A 17,312-nucleotide genomic window follows, 5' to 3' on the forward strand; every position below is an offset into this window, starting at 1 on the left:
TTAGGAAATCTATTAGTAATAAAACTACATTGATCCAATGCTATTGCATCATGTCTGATTCCAACAAATAAACTTTTTAAGTTGCTGGTATGGATGTGGCTCTTCCAGGTCGACTGATCTTTGTCATCTCTCGTGAGTATTGCCTCATCAATATGGGCTGCTGGTCTAGTAATTTATTTTTTTTACTGTTCTTGTTCAGTGTCAGGGTTTTTTAATAACCCAAATGTTGGCTGTGTAATTTTTTCAGCTGGTAAATATGGTTTCTAGAGACATACTAGCAATGTTTAAGTACAGCAGGGAGTTGTTTGACAGGAGATATTATATAGAGTGTTATTTTCAAGTACTTAAAAAAATTTACATAGTACTGGAGCTCCAAATGGACACACTGCAATTCTGTGTGTGTATTCACACACTTGTGGGAGGCAGCAAGAAAACCAGCCTGAAATAGTAAAACACCATCTCTATGAAGACAGAATGGGATATCTTGGATAACAGATATTATCAAACATCTTTGGTAATAGTAACTATGAACTAATGTTTCTGAATGGACAGAATCAATGCTGTAGTCACTTCTTTTTAAAGTTGAATCTGTAAATACTATTAGGAGAATATTAATTTATTTAACATGCCATGATGTTTCAGGTAATTCTGCTTATTCTGCTTATTTTTATTTGCTTGTAAAAACACTGAGAATATTGATTAGCTATTAATACCTGAGTTTTATGTGCTGATTTAATGAGGAGAATCTATTGTATCCTTCTAATACTGTATACAAATACTGAAATAAATCTGCAGTATTGTTTTGTTTTCTGTTAAATGTGGGTACAGCAAGTTTGCATCACCTGTGTTTGCTGCTGAAGACATTTTATAGAAGAAATATTAATGTATTTTCTCTTTCAATGGACTTAATGTCTCTTTTGTTTGCTATTTGAATTCTTCCATAGCAACAACCTCACATTTTTTAAAAAGCATTTTTCTGCTTGTGAATTTGAAGTTTGTCATTAATTTAATACTACTAGAAAGGGAAAGCCTGGTTTCTTAGCAGTAATCTCTTTTAGTAGCAAGTGGAGGAGAAATCATTGTATGATCACATAATAAATGCTTAGAAATTGCATTTTTATCATTCTGTATTGTATTATGATTATGATCTTGTTAAATATATAGCTTATTTTCCTTCTCTGTTGTTTTTTTTTTTTTTTTTTGATAGTGCAGTATGTTTATCCTGCTGTGAAACAGTATTTTGGGGAATAGTGAAAATCTGTTAAATCAGAGTAGAATTTTTAAATTAAAACCATTGCTCTGGAGCTATTCCTCCTTGTTCATTAATTTTTTATTGGAAAAACTAATTCTAGTTTGTCAAAACTTAAATTTGTTAACAGGAATAGATTAGTCAGGCAATGTTGTTGTATATGGGAAGTTTCTTAATCTGCATTTTGCAGAGACTGGATTAAAAGGGGATTCAATGCTGAAGTAGGGTACCTGGTCATAAGAGGTGAGGCAAATTAACTCAAACTGACATGATTAAGGTCTCTTGCTTTAAAGGATGGCCAGGAATTTTAGGGGCTTGCTGTAGGTTGTTCTTTTATCTTGGACCTGAGGTTATATATAAAATCTAGAAAGAAGAAATTTATGCCAGTTATGCAAGATATAAATAAAATAGGACCTAAGTTGTGTTACTTGCAAGATTCATTGAGATCCTGGTCACAAATGGAAAAATATGCTCTCCCTGACACCAAACCTATACAAGATTTTGGACAGTTAATTGTTCAGGTTGTAACTGAGGAAGAGCAGTGGTGGTAAATACTTTGTCCTCTGTTAAACCTTGTGTTGAGCTACTAAAATCACAGATTCTTCTCTGTTCTCATGATAACTGTGATAACTCCTCAGAATTATTCTGTTCTCTGTTGTGTCCAGAACTGTATTTCAGTGGTAGCAGCAACCACGTTTGGTGTAGCTTGTAATACCATTTTTATTTTTTCTAATAAATGGCTTTGGTGTCTGGGAAAAGGCAAATCGTGTGTTGTTAATTATTTGTTTTGTTGTGTTGTCTTTTCTGATGTGACTGTATTGCTACTTGTTATTTGCTAAATTATGTTGTTAGTGATTTTTGAAAATGCCACCTGTGGTTTTAATTTCATTCAGTGCTGGTGTCAAGCTCGGCTGCTGAAGCTTCTGTTCACAGAGATTTTATTTTGCCCTTCCATTTATCCTTTCAGTTCTTCATCTGGGTGGCTGTACTGAATTCTTACTTGTTGAGCAGGTTCTTCTGGTAGGATTGACCTCACTTATGCTTTAAATGGATATCTGAGCTAGTTATCAGGATTTCTGGAATCTTACGATGACTCAGAAATTACACATTTCTAACAACTATCTGCCATGAATTGTACCACTTTGCTTAAAAGGTATTTTAATAATTCATATTGTGCTATGAATCATATTTTTGGGCAGATTCAAAGATACAGCATTAAGTTAGTGAAAGATCTAACAGTAGTCTAGACTTAGTTTGATTTTAAATAAAAAGCCTATTATTGCCAAGTGCTGATTCCTGTCCTTTTCTCCCCAGTACTGACTCTTTCACAGGTTTGTGGCCAAGGCTGTAAATTGGGCACAGTTTGGTTTCACTGCATAAGCTTTATCTTCTCTCCTACCACTTTCCTTGTTATATCTTGAATCTCTTTTGGGTTTGCAGATAATTTGGCAGGTTTCTCCCTCCTGATGCATAGACAAATACCAATCATCAGATGTCACTGCTTGAGAAAGACCTGAAACCAAAATAACAGAAGTGGTGCAAAGGAACTTGCAGACACATGGGAAATATTTGACTAGTCATTTTCACACTGTGAATTTTAAATATAAAAGGCCAAACTTTGAATGTTTGAAACAATGGGCTTTAGATTATCTGGTTTTGTTTGCTTTCTAGACAGAATTCATCTATGTCCAACCAACAAATAAACCAAAGGCCTTCAAGCATGGTCAGTGAAACATCCACTGCAGTAACTACATCTGCTGTTGATACAAAACCTGGCTCTAAGGTAAAGGAAAAAGCTCTTTTTTCAGCTTGTTGATCAAAACTTCACTTATTTTAAATGCAGTATTCTTATGCTGATTTCAGTAGGACTGTGGATTTAGCCTAGAAGTCTAGCAAGACCTCAGAGAAGAATCTACCCAAACAGAAATCTTTTAACAGCTCTGTTACAGCTCTTTTAGAAGCACTGTGTGCCCACATGATGGCATTGGATGGTAACTTCTAACACAGTGATTATTGTGACATGGAAAGTTTGAGAGTCTTACAAATCGAAGTAAATATATGTAATATTAGTATTTCAGCAAGTGTTTTACTTTTTCATGAAATCTTACTGCCTTTCCTTCTTGTAGTAACAATTAAATCCTTTTCTGCCATCACTGCAGGGCACAAGCAGTGCAGGCACCAAGTTCATACACATAATGTTAAATAACAGAAAAGTCCATTCATTGTCATTGACAATGGACCTGTGTCTGTTATTGAACAAAATAAAGTGCTGTACTTGAAGTGTCACCGTCTATTTTAATACTTCTTTGACCTTACAATAAATTGCAGAACAGTAAAAATGGTAAGTGGGTGGAAAAAAGATAGAGCAATATTGAGAGAATTAGCAGACATAAGATAATTTTCTAAACTTTGCCTGCAGTTCTTAAACTTCTCAGTTGCTTTTTTTTTAAATGCAAAAGTTGGCAGCCTCTTATGCAATTGAGTTTAAGAAATTACTTCACTGAATTGATTGCAAAGAAATTTTGTTCAGTTGGAATACTTCAAATCTTTTACTAATCCTTTGAAGTGCTTGAGTGTAGGAGATGATGGTTTTGGTCTCTTTCTGTTCTGTTTGCAGTCCAGTGTAAGGGTGGCTAGTCATGTTTCTGGCAGGCTCCCAGGTGTGGATTTTTGTAACACCTGGCAGCTTTAGATTTAGAGTAAAGCTCTCACAGAGGTTTTGCCAGTACTTTGCTTCTCCACCAATTTTTTTTTTTTTTTGCAAGATCCATTCTAGTTTGGGTCCTTAATAGATACTGGAGTTTTGTTTAACCAACATCTTTTTTACATATGCTTTGTTCCATCACTGCATGTGTTAACAGGCTTGAAATCCCTTCTCTTGTTTTGTAGAGTCACAAGATCTGTTGAATTCCTTCACAGCCCAACACAAAATTTATTTCAAGTGAACTGGCAATGAGAAAAGATTGTAAAATAAATAAGCCATGTCCTTCACATTGAGGTTGACTTTTGGCAGGTTGAGAGTAGATTTTAAGATCCTTCCATCTATTTCTAAATGTTTTCTTCCCTAAATTCCTTAATATTCTTTCAAAAAGCAAGTTCCCAGATGCAGACATGAAGCACAATCACAGAGCCAGGCACATGTTCATGTTCTCTACTTAGCCATGCCTAATTTTATTTATCTTTTTTTGTTAAATGCTTCTATAATTTGGTCATCACGGAATGATGTATGCATAGTGTTGGAATCCTGGCCAAATTAAGACTATTTTTTGCTATAGAGCTGTGCACATTTGGGGCCAGTATTTTGATGCAGGAGCTGAGTAAGTCATCTAAAGAATTTAGACCAGTGCAGTCTATACTACTCTTTGACATTTGAGGGTTATGGGGTTGTGGGAATGAAAAGCAAAAGGGCATTTTGATAAACTGCAATTATTCTCTGTCCCAAAGATCTGCTTGTTCATAGCCAATTCTATTACATGATTAACCATATTAAAACCATAAAAACTTTATATTGGTGAATAATTAAGGTCATGGAGGAATGAGGACCTGTTTCAATTGTACAGTAAGGTGGATTTGGAATTTAGTCTGTTAAAACATCTGGTGTGTGAATGGAAATTTGTAAATGTTACTGTGCCACACAGGACTTGGGCCAAGTCAAACATGAAAGGATAGCAGGGAATGTATTTCCTATCTACATTTTGAGAGCATGTTTTGGATGGATTCTGCATAACAGAAGTCTTTGAATTGTGGGTGACACTGGTAGTTGGTGGTATTTGTCTGAGATAAACTGGTGAGGAGTGCAAGTAAAGGATGGGTCAAGCAGTCAGAACCAACAGTGGTGACAGGTCTGTGATGTGCCAGCACTGGGACTGTCTGGGGCTGGAGTGCAACACAGGCTCTAATTAACTGTATGTGATGCTCAAAATTAAGAGCAGGATTTTTGGAGGCTTTCAGTTTTTTTCTATCTGAATAAGAATGATTTTGTATCATTTCCTTAGAGATACTGAAAGGATTCATAAGTTCATTTCTAACTGAAAAACTGAGATTTTTTCATTTTATGACTTAAACAGGTGGCCTTTTATGGGTTGGTTTTTTAAAAATTCCTTCTAGGTTGAAAGTTCCATGTTTTATTTTGCATATATATTTGCATATTTTCACCAAAATACAGTCTTCCTGTTTACTGTTTAAAAACAACTGCTCCAAATAAGTCTGCCTATAGTTTTTTTGTCAGTCCTGTTTAAAATAAAGAAAAAAATTACATAATTAAGTTAGCAGCTTTCCTTCTCAGCTACAAGATACTGTAAGAAAGAAGATGAGGCAGTGTTGAAAAGGGATTTGAAAATTTTGACTCTTGACATTTTTGGATTTTGTTGCAAAAACTTAGCAGTCATTCATAATCAAGTCAGCATAACAAATGTATTGAAGTCAAAAGTGACTTTTGTGTCTTCAGTGATACAGACAGCTGTGCTGAACTGCATTTTTAAACTCATGACAATGATATCAGAATTATTTAAGTTAGGAAAATATTACTGCAGTGCAGAGAATTAGTTAAAAAATATACCTTTTCTTTTAAACCAATTTCTTGGTCTAGCCAATGGAAGCAAGGCATGACATGCAGTATCTGCTATGCTTTGTTTTATTCCAGAGCAGGATGAGATGATCAATACTGAAGATTATGAGAATTTGAATTATGTAAAGTACCATAAAATGATAATTTTCTTTCCAGTGTGGGTATTGGATTAACATATAATACACAGCCTTTGAAAAATTTTCCTGCTTCTATGGCATAGAAATTGTTTGGTCTTTTGACCAAGTCCAAGGATGATTTTTCTACATTCTGGTCTGCATTTTTAAAAATTATTATTAGAGAAAGTGCTTGATTAAAAAATCTGATTTAAAAAACCCCAAATTTAAATGCTGCTGTAAGGTTAGATCAGCTAGCATAGTGCTCCTCATTTCCTGCACCCTTTCTCAATCAAATCAACAGAATCCATTTAAAGTTACAATATTTTGCTAGAATTATTTACATTATGCGCTGTCCTCTAGTTTGGATGTTGCCTGACTGGCAGGAGCAATACACTGAGATATTTTTCTGATCCTATCCCCTTGTGTGTGGTGAATATACTTGTTTCCAGAGCTGCTGTTTGCCTGCAGAGCATCTGTACCCTGACAAGCTCAGAGATTAAAAAGAGAGACACTGTAGGAAAGAATCTGGACAGCTCTTTTCTTGGGGAAGTTGGCAGCAACTGTAAGGGTAGTCTGTCCTGAAGCAATGGAGAGCAAACTGGAAAAGAACAGGCAAATTACTCATTGAGTGGTTCTTGCTTTTTCACACGTGGATGGGCCTTGCCTGTTTGTTTTTGAAATAGTTTTGTCCATGTGAGTCAAAACTGAGTTTTCATTAAGACACAAATCATTACCTAGTCCTTGTGGTTTCTGCTCATTGCTGTGTAGGTCTCTTCCCTGGTAGCATCACTGTATTCTCCTTTTGTTTGCAGGGCCAGAGTCCAAGCATTTTATTAAGTTTTCAGTGTTTGGAATTTTTGAATTTAAACAGGAAAGAAAAATTAAAATCCATCCCAAAAACCCCCCATCAAAGCTCCCCCTAAAAATCCAAACGAAGGAGAGCAAGAGAAGGATTCATCTGCTCAAAGTCCTGTGTGTGTAACAGACTTGTGCAATATTGTCCAGAGAGGCTTGCAGGAAGTTCCAAAATCCTTCCCAGGCACACTAAAATTTCCACTAAAAGCTCTGCCTTTCTGCTTTGACACACCAGTGCTGCTGCTCTTCAGCAGGAGCTGGCACACCATCCTGATGAAAGTGGAAGATTGACTTTGCTCTCTTGTAAATATCATTGCCTGTTTACTTGCCTTTGAAAATGCCATGGATACTTTCTTGCTGTGTAATGAAGTATAAATTATTGCAGTGAGAGTATTTGTAATATGAAATGAGTCTCGGTACAGTTTAGAAACCACTGGTACATGATACTTCTTTACAGGTTGTGAAGATTGGAAACAAAGTTCACAGCTTTGGAAAGAGGGATCAAGCGATCAGGAGGAATCCTAATGTTCCTGTGATAGTAAGAGGCTGGCTGCACAAACAGGTATGCATGTGATCAGCTGTTTCTGTGCATAGACTTGAGTGCAACCATCAAGGAAGAGCCAGTGCCTTTCAAGGAACTGAGAAAGCAGAAGCTCGAGTGTTGGGGACCTCCACAATGAGGAATTCATGCTCAGCAAGTGTGAAAACCAATGGGTTTGATTCAGTAGAGGAAGCTGATACATGGACATCACCATCACAGCTCAATGTTTAGGCTGTAACTTTGTTGTCTAAATCTGATTATTTTCCCTGGATTATTTTACTGACTTGTTGTCAGGCTGATCTTTGACTCCCTCAGAACACAGCCTCAGGTTCTGGTCACATCCTGTATTGCAACCCAAGACAGTTGTGAAGGCCTTATTCTATTTGGTTATGCCCTTCTACCCTGATCACAGGCTTAATTCCAGTTCCCTATGGCTTTTTCTCCAGAAGCAGGAGGGAGAAAATTGTGGGAAATGAGGACTACTCACTACACATTGCTGTCACAAAGACCAGTAGCCAGCAAAGACTGGATAATAGAATTTCATCCGGTGAAACAGAATTCTACAGCTGCTATATCTTGAACTCTAAAGCTGGCAGAAACACATCTTTGAGTGTGATAAGTAAATTAAGCTGTTTGTCATGTGAGAACAATTCCCCTGCTTCTCATTTGGTAGCCCATGTCTAGCAGATTATCACCAGAGATCCAGCAGCTAGATTTAGGGTTGGGTAGGAGAAGGCTGAAATCTGAGGCTTAAAATTATGGTTTAACATGCACAGGAAAGTGAAATAGCTGCCAGCTGTCTGCTTCCTCCTGGCTGGGTTGATGTAATTCTGCTGTGTTCTGCTCTCAGCTCTGTTGACATTCACTACCCAAGTCCATTAGTTTTCAGGACAGAATCAGAACTCAGACACAGTATGTGTTGCCAGCCTTGTAGTGTGAAAATGGGAAGGGAAGAAAGTCCTTTCATACTTAATTTGATGGCAGAAAGGAGGAGGGGAATAGCTAGGTCAGTGTTGTATATCCTATTTCCTTCCGTCCCCTAACCTTTGCTTGTAAGCCCTTAAAACCTGAAGGTGCTTTTTATGCTGCTGGTCTCATAAAAGTCTACCTGAGCTGAAGAAGTTGTACTTGCCTAGGTTATAATCTGGAAATTTTAAAAGCTTCAGAAATTAATTTCAATGCAAATATTACTCATTTTGACAAGGTTATATATATCTATATCTATATATATCTCCACAGGCATATTATATTATACTTCATTAAAATTTGCACATTATGCATCCTGTTTTATTTCCTAAGGAATATTTGATTAAATTACATTTTAGGCATGGGTAGCATATGGTGATTGAATTATAGGATATCATTGCCTGAAATGTGAGGTCGTACTTCACAGCTGTGTAGTGATTTTCATTTTGGTCTGCAGGCAGTCTTGGTTGGAGTTTGTGCCATCCAGAAATACACTTTCTTTCCTTATTGCAGATAAATCTGAGCAGATAAAATAAGTATTGGTTGTGTACAAGGTTAATCTGAATGCTGTTTGGGATGAGGGTTTAATTACTTAATGAAAATTGGCAGTTTGAATATTCTGCCCTCGTTATTTTATAGCTGGATGTTTTGCCTCTTACCTTACATGGTGCACAGTATTTTGCAAAGCTATAAACCATTTGTTTTGCAATGAGAAGTCATATTTAGGTAAACTTCTGCTAAACTACTGGTCAACACAGTGTCTGTTAACTTTCCTTAAATGACAAGTGTACCTCATTTCTTGCATTGTCAGGACAGCTCTGGAATGCGATTATGGAAGAGACGATGGTTTGTGCTTGCTGATTATTGTTTGTTTTACTACAAAGGTGAGTAGATATTAGCTGTTTGGAGCTAGTCTGAACAGTTCACTTGTAGAAATCACTGTGAATGCTTGAACTAACTGAGCTCTTCAGATGAAGTTAGTTGTTCTGAGATGAACAGTGAAACAATTGTTTGGCCAGGCATCTTAAATGCACAGCAAGTTCTAGGCCAGGGTATGGGAAGCAAAGGATGCTGTATGATATTTTTTCACATAATTTATGTTTGGTGCATGCCATGGTTTATGTTGCAGAACATCCGACTGGAATAAATAAGATTTATCCCATCTCTGGTCTGTGGTCTGGTACCTACTTGCTTGCACGTGGAAATCTGAGTTTTTTGAGAATGTGCTATGGTCAGATCAGGGCATTAGTTCAGTTTTAATCCAAGTAAGAGGGAGAATTTCTGAATCCAGCAATTCTACCAAAAAAGAAAAAAAAAAAAAAAAAGGTTAGATACGATCTTAAACCAAACTAGGTATTACATAAGGTTATTTTCAAGTTTTGAATACTTCACATGCTACAATTTTTGGAAAGCATTACAGAATATCAGACTTGGAATTCATATTTCTAGATGCTGCTTTTCTGCTTGGAGCCAGCAGTAAGAGAGATTTCCTAATTATAGCAATTTGTCTGGATGTACAGTGCTAAATGGAAGGTCCATCATGTTTTTGCAGCCTGTCACTGTTCATTTGGCACAATAAGCTTTAATCTTGAAGTGTATTCTTCTGGCTGAAGCTAAAATGTGACATCCAACCCCCACCCCCCAAAAAAACCCAGAAAAAACCTCAATAAAAACCCAATCTGGGTAAGAAAACAATCTCCAATCTTTTTTATTTAAGACAAAAACATTTTTTGGATATATTATTGGTGTTGAGTCATAAGTAGTGAATTCACATCAGAAGGGACTTCAAGAAGGGTCCCATCACAGTGCCTGGTGAAAGCAGGGTCAGGAGAGGAGTCAGCCCAGGGTTTAATCAAGTCAGGCATTGAAAAACTCCAAGGATGGAGATGGTACAGCTTCTTCCTTGGCCTGTGCTCCTGCTGCTCTGTCCTTGGCAAAATGCTTTTCCATATATTCATTCTGAACCACTGTTGTTTCTACTTAATGCCTGTTTTCTCTTTCATAAAGGAGAATATATTGTTAGCCCACTGAGCAATGCAGGGAATTAAATTCAGTTTTTTTATTCTACAGACAGCAGAGAAGAGTCTGTTCTGGGGAGCATCCCATTGCCTAGTTATGTAATATCTCCAGTTGGACCTGAAGATCGGATAAATCGCAAATTTTCTTTTAAGGTACATTTGCAAAACTTATCAGCTAATCATAGTTTATTTGTATTAGAAAAGCTGCTGATGTAAACAAGAACATCACCTGTTTTCCTGTTTTACTTGTTACTAGTTTTTAAAGGCAGACAGGTTTATTGACTGCCTGTTCAAATGTGACATAGCACTTTTTTTTTTGCTTATGAATTGACATTGATGTCTGTTACTTCTAAGTGTCCTTAGAGCTTAATGAAGTGTTTTTGAGTAAAGAGCCTGTTTCTAAAGTCAGAAATTAGTATTGACAAGTTGTTCCAGGACTTATTTACTTTGTAATAGAGTACTTGATTTCATAATGGACTGAGGTCTCTTTGGTTATGTTGTGGTGGTTTTTTTGGTTTTTTTTGTTAAGAAAAGAATCGACTCAGATCTCAGAGCTAGAAAATGACAGCACTTAGCCATCCTAAGTGCTGTGGACTTTTTAATGGAAAAAGTACTCTTGTTTGATATAGTTTGAGGGTGGTTTTGTGTTTTTTTCTGAAAATAAATAAAATTGTATATTTTACAGTTCTAGTCTTCATTATAATAGCCCACAGATATGAAATATAATATATGAAATATAGTGCTTGATAGTGCAAAAACCTGTCTCCAAATGATTGTCAAAACTGCAGCACTTAGGCAAAGTTCAGAAACTTCTGTGCCTGTGGCAGATTTAATTTCAGAGCACAACCTGTTTTTCTATCAAGCAAATCAGTTATGTACTTTAAAAGTAATTTACAAATCAGATTTTGATCAGGCATACTTTAGGAGATCTAGAAGGAATCTCTGTTTACATATTTTCTGTGCTGAAATGTGAAGAACATCTGATTTTTTTTTTGCATTTTGATTTTTTGAGGTGCTTTTTATTACTTCCAATACTATGTTCAAGTGGATGATGGTTTGAAATTTATAAAGCAAATATTAACTTGGAAAATGTGTTTGAAAAAGATCCAGTGCACTTTGTGGAAATGTTTATTGTACTTTTTCAAATGCATTGAGCATGAGTTATCAGGATAAAGCTACAAAGAAATCTTTGTTTAAGAAAAACATTCTACCTCCAGTATTTACTCAGTGTGATTCATAAAGCCCTGCTTTTCTAGAGCCTTTTCCTAGGAGGAAACTGAAAGAGGAGAACTCAGTGTACTCTTCCAGGGTTCTCTGCTTTTTATTCAGATGGTGTTTGCACATGCTTAGTCACCACTGGCCAAGTGGAGTGGAATCCATGGTTTGGTCGTGGTTAAACCTTTCCAGAAGCAAATGCAGACTTCCCCTGTTCATTTTAGGGTATCATACCTGTATGAGCTCTACCAGGTATTTAGTCTGAGCCTTTTGTTGAAAGTATCATGAGCCAGTAACCTGAGACTTTGAACATAAGGTCATTACTAAAAGGTTGATATAGATAGAAATAGGGTGTTGATAGCAAGAGAAAGTTTATGCTAGAAAACTCTGTAAAAAAATCCATATTTCGTGTATCAGTTTGTCAGGCCAGTTTTAACTCTGCTTTAGGTATTTGTTGATTGACTTCAGGCTGGATGCTGCAGTTTGATTTTAGTTAGCCCCAACTCCAAGGACAGCAGCAGGAGGATTTTGCACTGTTCCTGTGGTACAGACCCTGCTCAACACCAGTGTTCAGTGGGCACCCCATAGCAGAGCACACCCATTACCTTTATCTCATCTCTTCAGAGCACCTCGAGCCCAGAGCACAGAGGGACATTCTGTCTCACAGACAAAAATAGAACACACAGGCAGATTAAGCCCAAAATAAAGAATAGACTCTTTTTTTTGCATTTAAGGTCTGAATGAGTGGGGGAATGCACCATGGAGCATTTTACATTTGGCCTGCTCTTGATTGAGATTGTTGTAAATCTTCTGTTACAACAGAGGGATTGGCTCCCACTTGAAATAGCAATGAGTTTGGAAGCTAGGGAAACAGCAAAACTGTAAAAAAATTCAACTCTTTTGTTTGCAAAACTTAGAGGGAGGAAATTTGCTAAGCAAATACATTGGTGCTTTTTGCATGTGATTTGGTTAGAAGGAGGCTTGTAAAATACTTGCTCACTGGGGTCTGTGTTAAACCCTGCACAGTGTTAAAATGTGTGGTGTAGGAGTTCTCAAAATCATTTTCCTTTCATCATGTCCTGAGGGTCAGCTTAAATGTTTGTGTCTCTTTGGGCATTTAACAATTTTAGGTCTGCATAACTACACACAGGCTTTTGAAATGCAATCAAACCCCTTTTTTAAAATATAACAGTGTGTTCATTTAATTTTTTTGTTTAGAAACTGTGCTTTTAGGTCTCTATGTGGATACAGTTTTTGACTCTTGACAGTTTTGTCACTTCCTTCATTTGTGCCAAGCAAAGTGCTGTGACTAGTTGGAAGCCACTGTCCCTAAGCTGTATGTGAGCTTAGAACTACAGGATCCTTTCTGCATATTTGGTTCAGCAGCTTGCCTCCTAAAGATGTTTTTGTTAATCTAATCACTGCATTTTAAAATAATAGTTTTTGGTGGTACCAACATGAGTGAGCACAAATTCAGTGTTTAGATTTTAATGTGGGAAGGCTTGAAAAGCAATGATATATAGCTGGAAATACTTCCTGTGATTAACAGAGTATTGACTGTACTTTGTAATAATACAGTAGTTGTGGACAGGAATAGTATCAGTTTATGGAGATTTGTGTCATAACAGTCTCTTGAGAGGCCTTGTTGTCCTCAAACATGGAAATTATTTTTAATTGGTCTTAGTAATGGAAGTGTTTGTCCATTGGTTAGACTGCTGAGAGCAGGACAAACTGCCTATCTTTTTTCTTTGATCTCAATGGTTTTCCTTAAAAAAACCCAAAAAAAAAAAAAAAAAAAAACCAAGCAAAAGACAGTTTGTTCCTTTATGTTCTCTGAATCAGCATTGCATCCTTATATTGCACTGGGTCTGAGGAGTCAGGTGAAGAAATGCCAAGGGTTGTGAATTTGAAGATGCTGTTTTTGAATTTGAAAGAGGGGAGAGTTTGGGCTTCTAGAAATCCTCAAAAAGCTCAGTATTATTTCAGGGTGAAAGATGAGTTAGGTTGTAGTTGAATTTATGGTAAAGGCTCAGAGTACTATTTCAAGGCTCAGAGTACTATTTCAATATTTGCTCAGAAAGGATTAATAAATATCAAAATTCAGGAGAAGGAAGAATTTTCTACATATTACAGGTTATTGACAGAACTAACTTGGAAAGATTACAGTTATTAGAAAACTGTTCCCTTAGTTATCCCCCCTCTGTTCTGTGAATGGTGGCTTTTTTCTCAGGTATTTTGAACAAGGGGAGGTGAACATAACTGCTGTAGGCATTACTTTTAGTACAGTCTTTTGTTAAGGTTTTTTTTTTTAATATGTGGGTTTTTTTGTTGCATTTTTTTTAATATGAATCTTATAATGATTTTAACTTGTTTAATTTTTTTGTTCTTGTCTTGTCCTGTTGATATGCTCTTGGGGTTTACTGTCCATTTCTCCTACTGTGCACTATGGGAGAGAGACTGCTTTTCTTCTCAATCTATCCACATTAAGGCATCTGAATGCATGACTAGGTACCAATATTATTTTCCCTGTTGTGTGTATGGAGTACATGTGAGCATGTGCTGTGTTTTAGGCTTTTTAGTATGCTGTAGCCCTTCTAATAGCTTTGGCTTTAAAAAAAATCCCAAACCCACAAGGCCTGCTAGCTTTTGTCTGCCAGCAGGGACAGCTACAGGACATTGTCACAAAGTGGCTTTCTTGCATATAAAACACACTACTAATAAATAACTGATATGAATTTGGATTTTCCCTTAACCAGTGTTATATATTGTGAACTTCAGGATATTGTGTTATGAGAGAGACTGCATTTTGATACTGCAAAAGGCTTTCACCTGCAGCCTCTTAGGCAGTGCTTCCAGCTGTGTTCAAAGAGAAACCTAGAACACAAGTGGGGTATGTTGATCAGGGCATACAGGTCAATTAAGACAGCTGTTAAATCCATTCCTTGGGTGTGGTATGCAGTCTCTGCAGATAGTTACCCAAAATTCTGGTTTTTTAAAGCAAGTATAAAACCAGTGAATGGTTTTATGTGCATCATGTACAGTAGGACATGCATAGTCTGCTTTGCTGCAGGAATTGATTCACTTCTGAATTTTAGCACCTTCTGTGGGATCAACCTGCTCCATGAAGGAACTGTGTAGTCACAAGATCTCACATTAAAGTCACCATTTTCCTTTATATCTGGAGCTGCCAGTTTTTGGTCTCTTCATACACTGGATGGTAACTGTAAATTGTAATGAATTAATGCTTCTAAATCATGTTTGCTTTGAGCATTCTCATGTTCTGAAAATTAAGCAAAAAAAGACAACCCCCAATAACAACAAAGAAAAACCAAAGAACTCAACCAAGCAAAAATTAATAAAGTTCTCTGATTTCTAAATATGTGATTGATCAGAACTGTTGTTTAATGTGAGTAAATCCTGTTTCCCTGTGTTCTGGTAGGCAGGAATGGTGGGAATTGAGAAGAAACCACCTTGTATTCCCTTTTCAGCCAGTGTTGTTGGGAAGTGGAGACTCTTGAGTCTTCACTTCTTTATGTAACCTTTCCCTTCTCTTCCTTCTCCTCCTCCTCTTTTCCTATCTGGCTGTTCTACTTCAGACTCCAGTTTTCAAAACAAACTCAGCCTTCCTTGCTTGAGGCACAGAAGGGAAAGGCCACGTTTCACACGTTCAGGGGAACAGCCTGCCATAGGAAGGCAGGAAAATTTGCACAGAACTTACTTAAGGCACTGTAATACTGTAACAGCAAGCACATATTTTGCTCTTGGAGTTGTTGATACAAGTCTCTAAGGTCATGGTAATTTGGGAAATTCTAGGTAAACAACTGAAGTTATAATGTTTAGGAAGGGCTGCTCTGGATTAAATAGCCTGGGTTTTATCAAAACTGTTGTATTTCTGAAGCCATTTATGATTGTCTCTACAAAATTTATTTTTTTAATATGATTTTGAATAATGAGGGGGAGAGGACTTCATCAATACAAAAAGACCCATTTTTTAGGTAGGATTTGCAAAATACATTCACCCTTTAGAAACAGATGTAGCCAAATTTAAAATTTGATACAATTTTTTTTTTCTTTTTTAAAAAACCCATGTCAGCAGTATTTAATGCTATTAGTTTTCGTGTGTGATAGCAGGCTTAGTTTTATACAAATAAGTTTAGATTACTAGTTTAATTTTAATATTACAAGAGCTTTCAAGCAGGGTATACTATCTTCAGGTTTTTTAGGTAAGTAAGGAGTTTAATCTCTCCCTGCTGATATGAAGTGTTTCAGGACTTATATTATTTGGTAACATTTATACTATTGCTAATACAAACATGGATGAGATTTGATTAAATTCAACTAGCCTAGGGTTACAAAGATACTCCATATTGAATCCATTTGAATATTGAATATATTTATAGAGGAATTTCCCAGTACCTCTAGTTTGCAGTGGAATTTCATGGAGTATTTTAGTGTGCAGAGATAATTGTCAATATTTTATGTGCTGTGATAATACCACCAGTATTACTAACTTTTATCAGTAAGTCTTGTGACTTTGCAGCTAATACATGTTCAAGTGCACGCTTTAACCAAAAGATCTTAACATGCATTATAATTGATTTTTGAATAAGCAGTTTAATTGCTTTAAATGTAAGATTTTTGTCTCTTTTGTGTGAATAAATTTCTCGATTAAATGAGCTGGGAAAATTGGCTTGCTGATGCACATCTCATTGAGAATTTCTTCAATTTGTTTAGTATAGAGATTTCATCAATTTGTTTAGTGAGGTATTTATGGCAAATGAAATGTATCAATTAAAAGAAAAAGAAAAGCTGAAATTTCCCACTGTGAAAATCAGAAGCACTGGACTTTCAGCTTAATATTTCTAGAAAGAGGCAGAAGAATGTCAGTAAAAGTTGGACTGCCTTTTGAGTTTACTGCACTTACAGCCCATTGTGGCAGTGCAGTAATTCACCCCAAATTCAAGAAACAGTCAAGGAATCTGAAAAGTTGTTTTTAATTATTTTGGAGGGCGGGGGAGAAAGGTGAAAAGAGCTGACTTTTATTTCTTCTTTTTTCCTTCCAGGCTGTTCACACAGGTATGCGAGCATATATTTATAACAAGAATTCTGTCATTGGCTCTCAGGCAGAGCACACAGGGATGAGGACTTACTACTTCAGTGCTGACACCCAGGAGGATATGAATGCCTGGATCAGGGCTATGAATCAGGCTGCTCTCATGCAGACACGCTCCTCACTGAAGAGGCAAGTGCCACTGGGAGGCTTTAACAAAAAATATTTAATGTATCTTACATAAATTGCACCCACGATGGTGTATGGCACTGCTGTTTGTGGATGCAGGCATAATTTTAATTTTCATTCTGTTGCCAAACAGTTAACTGATATTAATTAAGAAAACCTGGTGTTTAGTATCCGTGTATGCATGCAAGTTGTGTGCCCACATTTAGTCACCTGGATGAATTTCTCTGTATATATAATGTTTTAGGGAATTTCAGATAAAAAGTTCCAGTTTCTGTGAGAAGATGCATACACCTGCAACAGTCAATTGGCAGCATTTGGGAAAGAGTAGTAAAAGAGAAGGAACAGAAGTTTGATGAGTTCTTTCAAATGAGTGTTTAGAACTAGGATTGAAGTGCTGTTAAGGGGGAAAAGAATGCTGAAGATGGGTAAATCATAAATGTATAGAATTAATGGATGTCAACTAATTTATGCAGGTATGAACTGATAATGAACAAAATCATCTGTGCCAAAATGTACTTCTGTTTTTTTCCTTTTCTTTAAATTGAT

General features: G+C 36.5%; 1 protein-coding gene across 12 annotated transcripts in view; it reads left to right on the forward strand.

Moving 5' to 3' along the window:
- Nucleotides 1–17,312, forward strand: part of PLEKHA7 (pleckstrin homology domain containing A7) — a 142,512-nt gene that overhangs the window by 86,926 nt on the left and 38,274 nt on the right. For 10 of the 12 annotated variants that reach the window (XM_079307906.1, XM_079307909.1, XM_079307902.1 and 7 more), the window contains 5 exons: nt 2,921–3,032; nt 7,245–7,349; nt 9,106–9,178; nt 10,365–10,465; nt 16,591–16,769. In XM_079307906.1, the coding sequence (XP_079164032.1) occupies nt 2,921–3,032; nt 7,245–7,349; nt 9,106–9,178; nt 10,365–10,465; nt 16,591–16,769 (570 nt within the window). The remainder of the gene's footprint in view (nt 1–2,920; nt 3,033–7,244; nt 7,350–9,105; nt 9,179–10,364; nt 10,466–16,590; nt 16,770–17,312) is intronic. The other 2 variants (XM_079307907.1, XM_079307910.1) reach the window with 1 other exon arrangement.

This window comes from Erithacus rubecula (genome assembly GCF_903797595.1).
Source record: "Erithacus rubecula genome assembly, chromosome: 6".
Classification (NCBI taxonomy): domain Eukaryota; kingdom Metazoa; phylum Chordata; class Aves; order Passeriformes; family Muscicapidae; genus Erithacus; species Erithacus rubecula.